This window comes from Protomyces lactucae-debilis, assembly GCF_002105105.1.
Source record: "Protomyces lactucae-debilis strain 12-1054 chromosome Unknown BCR37scaffold_10, whole genome shotgun sequence".
NCBI classification, from domain to species: Eukaryota; Fungi; Ascomycota; class Taphrinomycetes; order Taphrinales; family Protomycetaceae; genus Protomyces; species Protomyces lactucae-debilis.
Window position 1 is genome coordinate 483,057 of NW_024468002.1, and position 16,207 is coordinate 499,263.

The following is a 16,207-nucleotide window of genomic DNA, read 5'->3' on the forward strand; positions in this document are numbered from 1 at the left end:
GGTGGCTGGATTCTCTGTTTCGCTTCCCTCTTATTATGGGGGACAGTAGTTGAGCTGAGCACGACGTAGCTTTTTTTAGAGCTAAATCCCATCACACTTCCACCTGACTTAGGTCCTGACATGAATGGGCTGTCGGCTGCTGCCATGACTGAGGAGCTTGAACCGGAAGACCTCTTGAGTGAATCGCTTGTGACCATCTTTGAGGATGTGCCAGTCTCTCATGGTGAACCAGGCGGACACCTCACTCACAAGACACAAAACTATGGGTAATAAGCCTACTACTACATGGAATATTGACCCTGTAGGGACATCAAGCTCAAGCTCGTCAAAACAGACACAGACACTGAGCTACACAAATTTGCACATCATCTCTGGGTGGTATGTCTTGCCAGTCATAAAACAAATCTGCTAAGAATGCTAGTCTGAGCTTGAGCTCGCTGCTCAGATGGATGCAGGCCTCGTAGCAATCAAAGGCCTTCGAGTACTGGAACTCGGTGCTGGAGCCGGTCTTTGTGGGATCATAGCCGTCAAAGCAGGCGCAAAGCATGTGACCCTCTCCGATTACCCGGGTGCCAAAATTCTTGCCAACTTGAGAGAGAACGTCTCCAGCAACTTGCTCACGCGTGAACAAGACGCAGCGTGTGTGGTAGGGCACATCTGGGGCGACTCTGTTGAACCACTCTTGGCACAAAAAGGCACATTCGATGTTATTCTACTAGCTGATTGTCTATGGCTTCCAGAGCAGCATGCCAATCTCGCACAGACACTTGCAAACACACTGAGTCGTTCATCAGAGTCCAAGATTCACTGCATCGCTGGATTCCATACAGGCCGCAAGAAGCTCTCTGGCTTCTTTGATTACATTGCAGACGTGGGACTCGAAGTGAAGGAAATCTATGAGCAGAACTATAAAGGAGAGCGACGAGACTGGGACCCGGTACGGCCCGACTGCGAAGATCCTGTACAGCGCAAACGGTACATTGTCTGTGCCATCTTGGGCTTCCCGCAGACTCCTGCGAAATAGCCGTCGGACGGTCGGTGCCCATCTGAATACTCCTTTGGCAACGAGCAAGAAGACAAAACACAAAACACAGCACGGAAGCACTCTCTCACCTCATCTAGACATGCACAGCAGCCCGAGACGAAGACAAATCTCAAAACGAGATGAGCTTCAGTATGACCCCTTTGTGTCTGCATTGCCTTGTGTCAATCACACAGGCCCTGTCGAATCCGACATTCTCAAACAATCCCTTCTACACCAACTTAATGCGCGCATAGGAGAGATGCCAGATAGCCCGTTTCGTGGATCAGGCACTTCTTGCTCGAGTAGCAAGCCAGAAGATACTTCCGGTCGCTTTGCAGATTTGCATCGCAACCTGTTTTCCGGCATGCGCGCCATTAGTAGTCCCGTACAGCCGGCAACACGACCACAGCAGCGGCCCAAGGGACATGCAGAGCGTAGATCAGCTCGTTCATCACCAGCGAATTCGCGAATACAAAGACCTGCAGTGCGTCTTGCGTCAACTGGCGTGCCGCGAGCCGAGAAAAGGGAGGCATTAGAGGATAAGGTGGATAGTCCTGCTAAGCGGCGGCGTATTGCTCCATCAGCTCAGGCGCAGCAATCATCATGTCCTCCTGTGCGGCCTGCAGGCCCAGAGCTTCGCAGCGTGCGGCATGAAGATGCCCTGGAAGAGCCTGCTTTGAACAAGACTCATGCCCACCAATCAGGACACAGAGAACAAAAACGGCTTGATGCGAGAAAACAAGCAATGCAAGTTAGAAAGACTAGCAAGATGCGCTCTCCAGGGAAAGTCCCGGCGAGGCCTGGCTGGAAGTGACTCGGCAGTGCGTGAACCCCTTGCACGCCCTGGACAAAAATTTGTTTGCCATAAATAATCCTTTCCCACCACTGCTATACTCTCTGTGTTTGATGCTTCTACCTAGACCTCGTGCTCATGCTCAATGAGATCTCAGGACAATGCGATCGAGACGATCATCTGCGGCGGAACAGCTGGTCTTGTTTCGCGCTTCTTTATAGCGCCGCTTGATGTTCTCAAGATTCGCCTACAGCTTCAAACAAGTCCATTCGGGACACCCCCTGCGGCTGTGCTGCCTCTTGCAAGCCAGTCGCACACGCCAAGGCTCTATCATGGTATAGTACATGGCTTCCAAACAATCATCAAGCAAGAAGGCGTCCGCGGGTTATGGAAAGGCAATGCCTCTGCAGAGGTGCTGTATGTATCCTATGCAGCTTCTCAATTCATGGCCTACAAGTATGCCCTCGCAACGTGTGCATTCATCATGCCAAGCTTTACTGGGACAACTCCTCCAGCGACGCATGCCTTTGTATCTGGTGCTTGTGCCGGTTGCTTCGCCACGGCCATCACATACCCTTTTGATCTCTTACGCACCCGTTTCGCAGCGCAAGACGGTCCAACGCAACTCATTGGACGCAAGCATGCCCTGCAAGGTGAGTCGAGACTTTACTACTCCATTGCTGGCGCAGTGCGTCAGATCACAAAAGGTGAAGGTGTGCGCGGCTTGTATCGCGGCTTGAATGCAAGTCTTATTCAGATCATGCCGTACATGGGTTTACTCTTCGGCATCTACGAGCCTTGTAGACAAGGTATTGATACGCTGCTTCAATCCCCATCAGCACAATCTTTGGGCATCCGAAATGGCATGGGCTGGGATAGTGCGATTGCTGGCGTACTGGCAGGTACATGGGCTAAAACGGCAGTTTTCCCGCTGGACGTAGTACGCAAACGACTCCAAGTTCAAGGGCCAAGTCGTGAAGCCTACATCATCAAGGGCATTCCAGTTTACACCTCTACATTGTCCGGCCTCACGAGTATCTTGTCGCGCGAAGGGTTCCGAGGCCTCTATCGTGGTCTTGGCGTGTCACTTCTGAAATCTGCACCAAGCAGTGCCATCACACTGTGGACATATGATCAAACATCAAGGCTCCTTCACAGGCTAGAAAAGTCTTGGCAAGTTTCTGATTGATCTACCAAATAAGAATCCCTTCAGGGCTGAGCAAACCCGCAGGCTTGTCCGTCGCCGTGGGCACTTGATTCTTCAGCCGCTTACGCATCTCGGCATCCGTCATGGTTGTATAAGAATGATCCAAAAAATCTTCAAGATTGTATCCAATCTTTGTAAATTGCTCACTCAAAATCTTGGCCAACGTCGCAACATTCGGGTGGTAGTGCATGGTGTGCGACTGCAATTCCCATAGTGAAGATTGCATAGCCCCCGTCTTTTCCGGATCCGTCTCGTCTGCATCAAATGGATCGTTGCCTGCCGCTCCATCCGGGTTGTGAATGAGCGGCATGAGTGACGGGTGCTGTTTCAGCAGATTGTACGTCAATGGCAAAATCGTGACAATCGCCGCTGGAGGCGCAGACAGACTCAGCCTGGACATGCGCTTCAGAAAGCTGGCAATGAGCATGGCAGAGACGTGCGTCGAATTGAGGAAAATGTCGACCATGCGAAAGAAGCGCGATCGATAGCGCACATGCATTGTTTGTGCGTCAAACAGGGCATAGAGCTTTTCAAAGAACTTGGGATAGTCCAAGTTGTGGTGTTGCATCAGGTAGAAGAGTCCGTTGAGCGCCAAGAGCGAAGTGGCGCCACCAACATCATACGAATCTGTCAAAAAGTCCATGAGCAGCTGCGGTCTGGGCAACCTGGGAATGATACGTTTGTGCATCATGTTGAGGATGGCCTTGTACTGATCTTCAGTCAGCTTGAAACTGAGTACGGCGATCCAAGCTTCACTAAAGGCCTTTTTATGCCCAGAGACTGTCCGTAGGCTAGACTTAGTAGTCGACTCTGAGAGCCAAAACTTGACAATCTCCTCGTCCTTGTCAGGAAACGAGACGAGTGCCGAAAGTAGCCCAATGCTATTGTCACGGCAGACATGGAGCTTAGAGCCGCGCGTTTTTGTCGCTTGCACAGTTTGCTCACAAGCACGATAAAAGTAGTACCTTAGATCATCGAACGGCTCAAGATAATCGTTGCGAAACGTGTATCTGGTTGATTCATGCAAATTCGAGGCCGTTAGAATGGCGCGCACAATCTTGCCATACGCATCGACAGGAAATTGACCAACATTTGCATTCAATGGATCCACTTTGAGCAAGCGCAAAGAAAGTGTAATGGCAGCAAGCTGGACAGATGCCTTCTTGTGGTTGATGGAGTCGAGTAAGAGTCGCGTATATTCTCCGTAGCGCTCGCGTAGCCACGTCACAATTGTCGGCACTTCTCCCGCTGGCTTTTCGAGCTTCTTTAAAGATATGAGTCGCTTAAATACCTTGTATAGCGATCGCTGCGCCTGCTCAAGGGTGTCTAAATCATCGGACGCCGCCAAGTCAAGCAAATGGACGATATTGTTGAGTGACGACTGTCCATTTTCGAGCTCTGCTTCCAATTTGACAATCTTCTCCCTGCCAGAGTCTGCCAAGCTGTCTGCCTTGCGTTTCGCTACCATTATGGATGTGTCCTGTCGCGACTTGCGATCGCTGCGCTTGAATGATGGCCAAAAAATAATTTGTCGCACGGCCGCCCTCCAGTTGTTCAGATGTGAAGACATTGGCTCAGTCCGCATCTGTGTAGTCGGCAAACGTACCCGGCCGTTGAGACTTGGCATCGGGCTGCTCGCTAGGCTCCAATGCTGATGTAGGACACTGTATAATCAAAGTACTCAGTTGGCCGTGCTCTGTAGCCTTTGTATTGCAAGTTGTAATGAGCTTATAGCCATCCTGCCTCAGTCTTGATAGCAAGGTACCGAGAAGCATCCGCGATCCTGCAAGTTGCGAAGAAGATGCAGACTCAAAGGCAAATCCCTTCAGGCGGAATTCAGGGGTGCCTTGAGCGAGGCTGTAGGTATGACCCGCAGTCCACCTTTGTTGAATGACAGTCTTGACCAAATTGACGAGAGCCACGGGTGCGTCAATCACTTGTATGCCATTGAGATCGACGAGGTCGATAGCACAGACGACAACATGCTGTCGAGATTTGGAGTCTGAAGATTCAGACTTGTGGAAGTAGAGTGTGGCAACGTCAAAGGTTCGCCAACTCAAATTGATATCTGTAGTGATGTCCCATCCGCACTGAATCATGCAGCGAATGAGTGCGTAGGTGATACGCACACCGTCCTGCAAGTCTTGGCCAAAAGGAAAGAATGGACGACCATGAAGGATCACTTCTTGCTGGCCCACTTCTTTTGAAATGCCCTTGCGATACGAGGTCTTAACAGCAGAGACGAGCATATTGCGCAAAACACCTGGAGCGTTCAATATCAGTATGCGGTTTGGGCCATGAGTGCTAATGCAGCAGGTTTGGTAGGCATAACTAGCGTCAACGTTGAGGGGCTCAGCGTCAGCATTGACCATGGCATCTAGTGCACGCTCTTGATCGTTCATCATGAAAGCGAAACGGAAGCTCGACCTTTCAGCTGTGTAAATTTATGTTGTATCTGATCGAAAGCGATGTGAAAGCTCGATTCTCTAGTGTTGGTGTCTCCCTAGGGGCGTATGCGTGGCACTGGCCTTGGTTTGCGTGGCGAATTCAACGCGTCCAGCTGAAACGCGCCACGTCAACAAAAATACACAACTTGCATCAGCTAATAGAATCATGTCTGCGTCGTCGAAGGAGACTTTGCGGCTGCTCTTCTGCGTTGCTGCCATCTACACTGCCTATCTGTCATGGGCCATCTTGCAAGAGCGGATAGCTACCACTCCATATGGAAGTGACAAGCAGATCTTCCGTGCTGCTTTTGTGCTCAACACGGCTCAATCGCTTGCAGCCACGCTGACCGGATCACTGTACCTGCTATTGACTCAGAAGACTGCTCGTAGCAGTCTCATCAAGACATTGTACCCATCTGTCTCTGCTTTTTGGCACTTTGCTGCCATCAGTATCACCTCTTCGCTCGCATCACCATTCGGCTATGCGTCCCTCAGATATATCGACTATCCCACGCAGATTCTAGGCAAGTCCTGCAAGCTACTGCCAGTCATGGCTCTTGGTGTCATTGTGTACGGCCAAAAATTCCCAGCACACAAGTATGCAGTTGTCTTGCTCGTGACCATCGGCGTTGCCCTGTTCACCCTGTTTGCACCAGCGTCCAACAAGAGTAAGAAGGGAGGTGCCCAAGCTGAGCAGTCTTTGTACGGCTTATTGCTGTTGAGCATCAATTTGCTACTCGATGGCCTGACCAATTCGACCCAAGACGCCATGTTCAAAAAGTTCAAGTTGTCTGGACCGAGTATGATGGTGGGTCTCAACTTGCTCTCTTCGGTGCTTGTTTCTGGCTACTTGCTCTCACCCCTTGGTAACACAGAGCTGGCATCTTCATTGTCGTTCATGAGGCAGCACCCGGCTATTGTTCAGGACATTGCACTCTTTGCACTTTGTGGTGCCACTGGCCAGCTGGCCATCTTTTACACATTGCAGCACTTTGGTAGCTTGGCATTGGTCACTGTCACACTGACGCGCAAGATGTTTACTATGCTGCTATCAGTTCTCTGGTTCGGTCATGCGCTCACAAAGGGGCAAATGGTGGGCGTAGCACTTGTGTTTGGTGGCATTTCCGCAGAAGCGGTCTTCAAGCGGCAGCAAGACTTGGCCAAAAAGACGAGAGCAAAGGCACAGTAGAGATAGATAATCTAATACCAATCTAGAGTAACGCTTCAACGTTGAGTTCGAGTGCAGAAGCACTGAAGGGCAAGTCGTAGTTTTGCATGACTTCAGGATGAAGAACACCAAAGACACCCAGCTGTTGTACAGCTACACCGCGTTCAAGACGGACATGAACAGTGGCATTGCGGCCTGGGAAGAATGTTGCATCGTCGCCCTCCGAGATGTAATAGCCGGCCTCCTCGGTGTCCTTGTCGATGAGTTTGATGGACAACATCTTCATGACGCGATCCAACAAACCATGAATAACTTCGAAGCTCGAGACATGACCGGCCATCACAGCACAAAAGTGTCGCTCGTTGTTGGCTCGTCTCTCGAGTGCCTCATTCTTGAAGACAACGTCGCTCACCTCAAACACTTTGATTGGGAGTGCATGCTTCCTATTCTCTCGAATAGTTTTGAGACAGCCTGGCAGCAGCGATGTCCGGCAAATTTGGTACTCGATCGTCTTGGGATTTGCCAGTGTCACTGCCATGGAGTCATCTGTTTTGCGTAGGAAGCTAAAGTTTTCCTCGCGCGAGCAGAGAATGAGCGGCATGCATTCGGTGAAGCCGGCCATGGCCACTTCCCTGCGAATGAGATCAGTGAGCTTGCCTAAAGGCAGCGGTTGCCCAACTGTTGCTACGTTGGGGAACGTCTTTTTGAGGTTGTTGTAGCCATAAGCAATTGCGACATCTTCCATGATGTCGCACTGGTGCAAAATATCGGCACGCGTGCAAGGCACGGAGACTTCCACTGTATCATCGCCGGAAACGACAGCTTCCATAGACATGCGCGACAGCTGCTTGCAGATGGTTTCAGGCGTCTGGCTCAGACCAGTGCATGAGTTGATGTATGAAACTTCTGCCATGTGCTTGCGAGCTGCGATAGAAGGCGTAATGCGGGAACAGCCGTTGTGTTCGGATCGAATTTCTACTGGCTCAACAGTGAATGGCTGTTCTGCGTATTGCGAAAACATGGCTACCACAATATTCAACACAACTTCAAGTTTTGTCTTGTCTGTTGCCGTGCATTCAATGAAGATGTCGCGCGCGTCGAGGGTGATCTTGGAGTGATTGCTGTTGATTATGGGCGGCAGGGAGCATACAGTCCGGTTGGCATCATAGATGACTGGATATACTGGGCTGTCACGAATAAGTGGCAAAAACTTGGACAAGACTCGATGTCCGCTGTAGAACTCCATCAAACGGTTGCCGTCCATCTCCTCAGATTGGTTGAGTGGGACAAAATGGATATCCTCTGGCTTGGGCGCTTCATATGTGAATGGGCCTTGAATGGTTGACAAATCATGCGTTCCAATGGCAACAAGACTCCTACCACGGCACAAGTTGGCATGTAGCTTGTCCTGGAGCGCAATGAAGCTTTCGTACCGCCGCTTGTCAAGCTTGACACCACGCAATACTGCCGCTGCCGCATAAGGACGAAGTGACTCTGTGTCTGGATGTATCGTCAGGACATGCTTGCCGGATGGAGGATCCACAAGCTTGTACTGGGGTACCTTTTCGCGCTCAAGAAAGATGTTTAGCGCAAGGGCAATGCCTTCCAAGCAGAGCAAGTCATATCTATTGGCCGGAATATCAATCTTGAGTGTTGCCCGCTCTGGAACGCCATCAACGAGTACAGGCGGCTCGTCCTCTGACTGCATCTGTTAGCAGGGACATCAATCCTGATTAGATCTTACGTCTTCCTCCAGTTCGATGCCAAACTCGAAGCATAGCTGGTCAAATTCTTCCTTTGAGTACTGCTTGCCTAAGCGATCATAGAGATCGGCCTTGTCTAGCGTGACAACCGGCATGGCGCTAGATCAGTTGGGTCTGTGTGTGGTGTGTCGTCCATTTGCGAAAATCTGCGACATCAAAAGACGCCCACAAAGACAAGACACACACAGCTCGGATATGTGGCCCTTCCGCGGATCAGGCCTCTCGCTGCCATCCGGCAATGACGATTTGACTGAAGAGCAAGTCAAGAAGCTTTTTGAAGACGCAAGTGCATCTCCAGGGACAAAAGCTACAGGAGGAGCTGCACCAGCATCAGCCAGCACAGATGCATCGGCCTCTACACCAAGATCAGCTGCATCAGGCAATACATTACCTGATGCTGAGCCTTGCTCTTTACAATACTACTTTGACGAATTCTTCATGTGCTACACACCAAAATCGCAGCTAAGAAACTGGTATCGCTACGGCGAGCAAAAGGATTGTAGTGAGCGTTGGCGTGATCTCAAGTGGTGCATCTCCACGCGGATGACGGATGAGGAAGGGGAGCAAGCTATGTTGCGCCGTCGTCAGATTGATTTGCTCAAGCGTGTCCGCTCAGGCCCAAACAGCGAGGACATCTGGGAACTGCGCAATGGAGGCATGCAAACAAGTCCATGGAAAGGTCCTGATGCTGGCGAAGACTACTCCATCAGCTGATCAAAGTGGCCTTACGCTTTCAAATATGCAATGACAGAACAGGACGCGTACAGGCAGACGTTCCATGTGCACACATACCCAAGAACGCCCCAGATATCGCTTGCCGGGCATGTCATGGCAATACTTGCGCCGGAACAAAGCAGACTTGCCCAGATGATCTCGGCCGTACGCGCTAAAATCTCGTCCGTGCGCAGGTGTGCTCGCACGAGCAAAGAGATGGGCAGGAACGCTACTGCGAGTAAAATTGGCCAAGGCTGCAGCACTGACTTGATGTCGTCAAAGTGCATGATGATGAAGGACGAAAGATAATAGCCCCACGCGATGTAAAACGTGGTTGCTAGAGCACAACTCCCTGCGCAGGTTTGCGCAAAATGCTCAATTCGCCAAGGATTCATCGAGTCGCGCTTGTAATGAGCACCATAAAGCAGTCGATGTGGCACGTAGAGGGAAAAGACATCACACATGATGCACACGGTCGTGACCCAGAATGGTATCTTGTAGCATGTGCATAGCAGTACTGCCCAACCTGCTCTGCCAAGAATTGCTAATCGGATGACATCGCCTTGTTGTCAGTTGCTCTTGCGAATCAGATTTGTGTACCTTCATCAGACAGTTGCGAGTGCCAAACGACTTCAATGAGCCTGACGAGAACCGGTGCATACCATGGAATTGCTTCAGGCGGCCTCGCGATCGTGGCGACTGCCTTGTTAGCCTCGAAATGGATCGTACAGCTTATACGGTGCCGCTCTAGCAGCGGAGATAGGAGCAAGAAGAGGGATGCTGAAGAAAAGATAGACAGAACAGCATGCAACTGCACAGCTAACAGTTGACGAAGCATTTGCGTGAGTGGTTTGTGGTCAAGGTTTCAGGGGCACGATCGAACCTCTTAGATAGACAAATGATGTAATTTACAAGAGTGAGAGCTCATCGCTTTCAGAAAGAGGGCAAACGACCTCTTCTTCCTCGTCACTGCTGCTCAGCTCATACCTAGTCGCTTGTCTCAGAGGCGTCTTGGTCACAGTTGCAAGTCGCCTTGGCTCCTCAGCGTTCTTTTTGCGTCTCAAGGACAAAAAGCTGCTCTTGAGGTTCTTGAGCTCTCGCATTGGCGCACGCATCTCGCGCGCCTTTGGTGGCGAGTCACAAAGAGGCACTAGAACGTCCGGCCGACTGCGAGTCTGCCTCAACCGGTGTTGCGTCGACCGTGGCATCGTATCGGCAGAGTCGTCTGCTACAGGCAGGGATTCGACAATATGCATGCGTGATCGCTTGCGAGTCGCTTGAATAGGCGAAGACATCAAGTCGCTTTCGTCCAAGACGCGTTTCATGCCTTGCTGAGCACGCTTCACCAGCGGAGACATCCCGCAAGATTCGTAAGAAAGCTGCTTGTACCGCTTGAGCACCTTTGCGGACGCTTGCTGGTCTTGAAGGCGACGAGCAGACAGATCCTGCAAGTCGAGTGGTTTGATGGCCGCTTGAAAGGGCGAAATGAGATCCTTTTCGTCTGCATTGGCGTCCCAAATCACAAAGTTGTGCTGAGAGGTGTCGGCCTCGTAGTCTGTTTCATCCGTACTTTCATCCACATCAAGTTCGCTCTGCATGCTTTGCTGAATGCCTTTGATCTTCTTAACTCCCGGTGTGCTTGCGACCCACGAATCTAGCAATGGCTCATATCGCCAGCGTCCGGCATTGCTGTCAGTTTTCGCTTCCATGACGCTTCGCTCTACCTCAATGGCCCAGTCCACAAAGTCGCCCTGATGTTGGTTTGCTGCTTCATACGCAAGGAGCACTGCGAGCTGATCAACACGGCCAACTAACAGCTCTGCAAGCGTGACAACCTGGTCCTGGCTGAAAAGACTGACCATTGAAGCAATGTGCTGTGTCTTGTTTGAGCAGTGTGAAAGACGCCTGAAGCTCGTCTGGAGAGAGACTAGCTGCGTCTGTGAGTTGCTTTGATGCTGGAGAAGCGCTACCTCGTGTGCCATACCAAGGACCTGGAATTCGTCAAACTCGCCTGACCGCTGTGGTCTGCTCAAGTACAAGTCTGCCATGTACGTGAGAACAGTCTCAGATCCATGCTGGATAGTGCGTGTTGCCATTTCCTCAAGCGTGGAAGTAATAGCCTCTCTTGCTTCATCGTCTTTGGTGCGCCGGCAACCATCAAAGCCAGCTTGTGCCATCTTTTTGTACAATGCAAATGTGTCTTGGTCGAGAGGCTCATCGAGATGCGGCAATGTCAGCAGCGGTATGTTGATACTGTTGAAGTAGGATAGACAGAAACGCTGCGCATAATGACGTTGCAGGAGCTGCGGATAGCCCAGTTGACACGCCAGACGTTGCAAAGCGAGCATCCCGACCTTTCTGCAACCCGTGAATGATATTGTTGACAGTAAGCCTTCGAGTATCTCACACGCAAGAGGATGTGGGGCTGTACAAAGTGCCAAGGCAGGCATGATGGGGGCAAGCATCTCGGAATGGCTGACGATTGTCTGACATGCTTGACCAATCATGGTAGCTGTTCTGAGGTGCGCTGGTGTCGCTTCATACCACTCATCGGCATCAACAGGCGTACCTGTGACATCCTCGGAAGTCAGGACGATACACTTGCCGACTGCTGATGCCGCGCGACTTGCGAGACTTGGCCTAGCAACCACCTGATTCGAACGTTCAAGAATGCCCTTGTACGCTTCAAACACGCCAACATACGCTGCAGATAGATGAGGCGGCATGCTTGCACGTAAGCCATGAATCAAGTCTTCTGGTGTTGAGACGCTATCAACAACAGCCTTCCGAATCGCAGTCTTCCTTGAACCGTACTTGATCATACGCGCCTTTGGCCTACCATACGTTGCGTCGCTGAAGTCATCCGACGTATTACTATGACTGGGCGGCCGGAATGTCGTCGAGGAGAGGTCCTTCCAGCTGGTCATGCCGTCAATGACTGATCGCGAGCTAGTCAAGGTCCGCTGCAAGGCCATGATTTTGAGTTTGAGTGGTCGTAGAATGCGCATGCACTTGGAAGTATCCCATATCTCTGCTGCGCCGAGCTGTACGGGCCGATGCTCCATACTTTATTGATGCCAATGCTGTTCTTGCCAAAGCTACAGTCGATAAGCTGTGCGTGGTTGTGGTGTTTTGTCAACAGAAGACAACGAAGCGACAATCTCAAAAGACAGCAGCAGCTTGAACACCTGGCTAGAGACATGCCATGAGCGGCCCGAGCTATGTAGACTACGATGCAATTGCTGCTGATGACTTTGATCCGTACGCTTATGCCAACAAGCTTATACTGGCTACAAACGACAGCGATGAGACACAGCTTGACTTCACCTCTGCTGAAAACAAGCTCAAATTTGACCTACAAGAGGTAGAACGTGCTCAGCGGGAAGAGGTAGAGGTCCACTGGGAAGCGCTTCTTGAAAGGACGGAAAAGGCTGCGGCCACAAGTGAGGATGTTGCCAAGCTGGAAGCCGACCTCCACAAGCTGGAGACCAGCTATGGCAAGCTCGAGCAGAAAGTAGTAGAGCCATATGAAGCTGCCGAACCACTGTACGATTCGTTGGCCGGTATGATGGCTACCATGGCCCTGCTCAAGAAGCTCACTGGCTACCTCGAGCAGATGCAAGTCGTTGATGGCTGTAAAGAAGCGTTCTCCCGCTCAAGTGCGCTTCTCGAGTTACGTATGCTTGCCAAGGCGACACCAGCACTAGCAGAGCTTGATCTTGTCAAGGCACTACAGTCAAGACTGAAGGATAAGACCGCTCAAACGATTCGTGAGCTATCAGCCAATGTTGGAAATTTCAAGTATCTCTCCATGTCGCTGAGTAGCCTGGCGTTACTCGACCAAGCTGAGCTCTTCCAGCTCGTCCAAAACAACATCAAAGAGAAGCTTGATCAGTCTGCTCAGGAAGCAAAGATCGCTTTTCAGGTTTCGCCATCCATACGGCGTCTGCAAACGACAGACAATGTCAAGGCAGTCGAACAATTTGGTACTGGATTGGAAACGCTCTTTGCTAGTTTGCTAGAATCAGCCGGTCAGATTTCGCAGCTAGAGGCAGCTTTGCCAGCGGCGAGCAGACACCAGTTGCTGGAACAGTCCTTTGATCACAGTGCCAACCTCGCGCGATACTTTTGGCGCGAGCTGGCTCACAAGCTTTCCATTGTCGTTCGCGAAGCAACACGATCGAATTTATGGATTCTTAGGACTCTGCGAAGCTTGGATCTTGACGCTATAGTCGCGAAAGGTGGTCTTGAGCGTGGCACAGTAGAGTTCAGTGTCGTGTGCGGATCATTAAAACGGTGAAGGGGAATTGAGTATACGAGTAGACTCTATCAAGAAGAATGAAAGCTGGAAGACTAGGCAGTTATGAATTTAGAGCTCGTAGTCCCGCTGCGAGGCGTCGTAGTCTGGTGGGTTTGTCTTGCCATCCCAAGTGACACGGCCCTTGTTGTCGATCGAAGCACCGGCATCAGAAGATTCAATTCCCGCACCCTCGCGTGTCTTTCGTGTCAAGTCAGCTGAGACACCAAGTCCATCACGAGGCAGCCATATGCCGGGTTGTCGTGCTTGCAAAGCGGGATGCTGGTAAGCCTTTTCATCAAACACATTCTCAGAACGGTGACCGGTAAGGGATGCCCGATCGCCTGTCTTTTCCTCAGAATGGTTTGTGTTGGAGGCTGTCAACGTTCCTTCGACACCTTCCATCGCTGCTCCTTTTTCCTTTGTATGTGAGCCAATGAGCATGGTAGGGACAGCATCGAGCAATGGCCCGAATGCATTGTTGAGGGTAATGTGGAAGATTGCCGTAGCGACAAGGATAATGATGGACAAGGCAATGGCTCCATAGGACTTGCCAACTGCCGTCAAACCAATCATGCAGACTTCCATAAAGTAAAGACCGACAAGCGTTTGTTGCAATGCGCGAGGGTAAAGCCTGCCCATGGTTGAGACATCGAGCTGGTAGACAAAAAGAAATTGATACTTGTAGACCAAGTAGAATAGACCAAAAGCGAGGGCTGCAAAGAAAAGTAAAATTGGCGCAATCACTGAGAAGACCAGAGAGAGGAAGGCGAGAAAGGTGTAGACCGGAAAGAGCGTACCGAAGCCGACGTTACGCAAGGTTGTGTAGCGATTGAACTGTTTGCGGGGCGTCTTGTCCAGCAGCTTGCCTAGAATAAAGTAGAGCGCAAGGGACACGATTTGTGCCAACTCACCCGCACTGATGGCCAGTCCTTGCAGTAAAATATAGGCGATGTAAAAGTTGGATGCCTTTGGCAGCGACTCAGCGAGCAGGGATGGCGCTGAAGAGGGGTTGTCGATGATGGCCGTGACGGAAGCAACACTGGCACTGACAACAGTAACAACCAAGAATGACTGGACGACAAGGAACACAAAGTAGTACTGGGCGACGGAAAACTCGATGAGAGACCGTGTTGGAACGCCAGCAGTCTTGGCACAGAATCGCATGATTACTGGCAATAAGGCCATCAGCACAGCCAGGAGGACAATTGGCAGGTATGCTGTGATGAGACCCTTGAGTACCTCTGGACAGTTGTTGATGAAGCGAAGGAAGGGAACCTTATCTGTGAGGTAGTCAATATTGGAGAGGGTTCCAACAAACGCGACAGGTACAGACCAGAGCAAGATGAGAGCAGCAATAAACGCTGTAACGATTGAGGACTTGACGAGCCGCTGCTGCCAAGTCAGACTCATATTGTTCCAAACGACATCGTGCGGAGCGATTTCGGTGTACCGTGGATGCATAGCGTAAGGATCGCGGTGAGTTATGGTTTGTAATGCCATCTGAGCGGCCGTCTGGTTGTGGAAAGTCAAGAAGGCGCTGTTCATCATGGGCTGCTCGTCCATGTTCGCTTTGCCGTGTTCAATCTCGTTGTTTAACCTTTGTAGTTCACTTTCGCACCAGTCAATTGTGTCTACTTTCTTGCCAAGGACGCCCAAGAAGCCGAGTTTGTGGGAAGGTCGCTTACCGACTGGAACATGTTGTCCAGCTGCGCCTTCGCCTGCCTCGTTGCCGTCATGTTTGTTGTCCATGCCTTGTTTCTTGATGGCTGTCTTGATGAGCTTGATCTGAGCAGCTTCAAGCTTCAGGGCTGCTTTGCTTCGCTCTTCCACCAGCTCCTCGAGCTTATCAAGATTTCTGTTCATGGTGATGTGACGAATGCCGCCGGGGTAGCCACTAAAGGCGGAAGACAAGGCCGTCTTGGACCTGAATGCGGCTGGTATCTGTGTTACTAGCACAGTACATGCCTGCATCGACTCTGCATGTCCTGGTGAAGTAAGGTATTCTTGACGCACTTGCAGGTAGTGCCTGTGTTCACGAAAGATGCCAAAACAAACGAAAGCGACAAAGAACCAAGAGAGTAGTACGGGCGCATAGTAGCGTCCCTCATCGCCGGCAATGTTGGAAATGGACACTTTGTCCATGCCTTTGGAGCCTGCCTTGCCTGTTCCATACACGGGCAGCAGGATAGGCCACAACATGACACATCCACCCAGCGTGATCACAACCATGAACTTGAGGTAGCGCAGGAAGAAGTAGCCATCAAGCCCAGCCTTAGCAAGAAGCGCCAAATCTGTCTCCATCGCAAGGGGACTGACCCAGCTGAAGGGCCCGCCTGGCAGCGGCCTCGTCTGTCGCCTGGCTGGTATGTGGGCAACATGCGACTTTGGCTCATAGATGCGCAAGATGCGCTTTCGGAGGAGCACAAATACCAGCGTCGTACCGACAAAGATACTGAAAGAGACGACGAGGGAGGTGAGGAATTGCTGGAGGGATGTGCCTGGCTGTGTTGCTGCGTTGTCCATGGTGAGCAACGGTTGAGAGGTCAGCTACAAGCTACGTGGTTTCCTGTTTCTGCGATGAAAGGCTTTTCTCCCTTTTCCCTCTTGAAGTCTGAAGTTGCCAGCAGCGCAACACAGGGACAGGGACCTCAGGAGTATCTGCCAGGGGGAGGGTATTTGTCCTTTCTTGTGCTTTGTTGTTTTATGACATTCAGGGCCAAGCAAAATAAAAATACGAGGCAGCGTCATTGTGCAGCAGGGAAAGAACCAAGGACAAGCACATGATGGGGCT

General features: G+C 51.1%; 10 protein-coding genes across 10 annotated transcripts; 5 read left to right on the forward strand and 5 right to left on the reverse strand.

Moving 5' to 3' along the window:
• Positions 1 to 144: 144 nt before the first annotated feature.
• BCR37DRAFT_393154 (putative methyltransferase-domain-containing protein) lies at positions 145 to 1,024 on the forward strand (the record flags this gene model as incomplete). Its single annotated transcript, XM_040871259.1, has 3 exons — positions 145 to 266; positions 306 to 378; positions 422 to 1,024. The coding sequence occupies 3 exons, from the start codon at positions 145 to 147 to the stop codon at positions 1,022 to 1,024; spliced, it is 798 nt and encodes a 265-aa protein (XP_040725252.1).
• Positions 1,025 to 1,962: 938 nt separating this feature from the next.
• On the forward strand, positions 1,963 to 3,006 carry BCR37DRAFT_368217 (mitochondrial thiamine pyrophosphate carrier; the record flags this gene model as incomplete). Its single annotated transcript, XM_040868302.1, has 2 exons — positions 1,963 to 2,431; positions 2,471 to 3,006. The coding sequence occupies 2 exons, from the start codon at positions 1,963 to 1,965 to the stop codon at positions 3,004 to 3,006; spliced, it is 1,005 nt and encodes a 334-aa protein (XP_040725253.1).
• A 1-nt stretch (position 3,007) lies between these two features.
• On the reverse strand, positions 3,008 to 4,492 carry BCR37DRAFT_393156 (CBF/Mak21 family-domain-containing protein; the record flags this gene model as incomplete). The annotated part of the gene is made up of 1 exon (XM_040871260.1): positions 3,008 to 4,492. One exon carries the CDS (start codon positions 4,490 to 4,492, stop codon positions 3,008 to 3,010), a length of 1,485 nt encoding a protein of 494 aa, XP_040725254.1.
• Positions 4,493 to 4,598: 106 nt separating this feature from the next.
• BCR37DRAFT_393157 (uncharacterized protein) lies at positions 4,599 to 5,426 on the reverse strand (the record flags this gene model as incomplete). Its single annotated transcript, XM_040871261.1, has 1 exon — positions 4,599 to 5,426. One exon carries the CDS (start codon positions 5,424 to 5,426, stop codon positions 4,599 to 4,601), a length of 828 nt encoding a protein of 275 aa, XP_040725255.1.
• Positions 5,427 to 5,603: 177 nt separating this feature from the next.
• BCR37DRAFT_380061 (UAA transporter) lies at positions 5,604 to 7,123 on the forward strand. Its single transcript, XM_040869414.1, has one exon. The coding sequence runs from the start codon at positions 5,638 to 5,640 to the stop codon at positions 6,658 to 6,660; it is 1,023 nt and encodes a 340-aa protein (XP_040725256.1). The 5' UTR covers positions 5,604 to 5,637; the 3' UTR covers positions 6,661 to 7,123.
• BCR37DRAFT_380062 (uncharacterized protein) lies at positions 6,214 to 8,536 on the reverse strand. The gene is made up of 2 exons (XM_040869415.1): positions 8,384 to 8,536; positions 6,214 to 8,341 (listed from the first exon to the last, which is right to left on the reverse strand). The coding sequence occupies exons 1-2, from the start codon at positions 8,495 to 8,497 to the stop codon at positions 6,683 to 6,685; spliced, it is 1,773 nt and encodes a 590-aa protein (XP_040725257.1). The 5' UTR covers positions 8,498 to 8,536; the 3' UTR covers positions 6,214 to 6,682.
• A 265-nt stretch (positions 8,537 to 8,801) lies between these two features.
• Positions 8,802 to 9,050, forward strand: BCR37DRAFT_337383 (uncharacterized protein; the record flags this gene model as incomplete). The annotated part of the gene is made up of 1 exon (XM_040867256.1): positions 8,802 to 9,050. A coding segment is annotated over one exon (249 nt), but the record flags the coding sequence as incomplete, so codon positions are not given.
• Positions 9,051 to 9,802: 752 nt separating this feature from the next.
• BCR37DRAFT_37371 (uncharacterized protein) lies at positions 9,803 to 12,244 on the reverse strand. Its single transcript, XM_040868363.1, has one exon. It carries the CDS (start codon positions 12,179 to 12,181, stop codon positions 10,025 to 10,027), a length of 2,157 nt encoding a protein of 718 aa, XP_040725259.1. The 5' UTR covers positions 12,182 to 12,244; the 3' UTR covers positions 9,803 to 10,024.
• Positions 12,245 to 12,256: 12 nt separating this feature from the next.
• On the forward strand, positions 12,257 to 13,451 carry BCR37DRAFT_37659 (Golgi transport complex subunit 5-domain-containing protein). The gene has a single exon (XM_040868627.1). It carries the CDS (start codon positions 12,322 to 12,324, stop codon positions 13,414 to 13,416), a length of 1,095 nt encoding a protein of 364 aa, XP_040725260.1. The 5' UTR covers positions 12,257 to 12,321; the 3' UTR covers positions 13,417 to 13,451.
• Positions 13,313 to 16,207, reverse strand: BCR37DRAFT_38898 (uncharacterized protein). The gene has a single exon (XM_040870684.1). The coding sequence runs from the start codon at positions 15,937 to 15,939 to the stop codon at positions 13,486 to 13,488; it is 2,454 nt and encodes an 817-aa protein (XP_040725261.1). The 5' UTR covers positions 15,940 to 16,207; the 3' UTR covers positions 13,313 to 13,485.

Coding starts and splice junctions, on each gene's coding strand:
- BCR37DRAFT_380061 (XM_040869414.1), top strand. CDS start 5,638: ATGTCTGCGTCGTCGAAGGAGACTTTGCGGCTGCTCTTCTGCGTTGCT.
- BCR37DRAFT_380062 (XM_040869415.1), bottom strand. CDS start 8,497: ATGCCGGTTGTCACGCTAGACAAGGCCGATCTCTATGATCGCTTAGGC. Junction 8,342..8,383: donor GCATCGAACTGGAGGAAGAC/GTAAGATCTAAT, acceptor TAACAGATGCAG/TCAGAGGACGAGCCGCCTGT.
- BCR37DRAFT_37371 (XM_040868363.1), bottom strand. CDS start 12,181: ATGGAGCATCGGCCCGTACAGCTCGGCGCAGCAGAGATATGGGATACT.
- BCR37DRAFT_37659 (XM_040868627.1), top strand. CDS start 12,322: ATGAGCGGCCCGAGCTATGTAGACTACGATGCAATTGCTGCTGATGAC.
- BCR37DRAFT_38898 (XM_040870684.1), bottom strand. CDS start 15,939: ATGGACAACGCAGCAACACAGCCAGGCACATCCCTCCAGCAATTCCTC.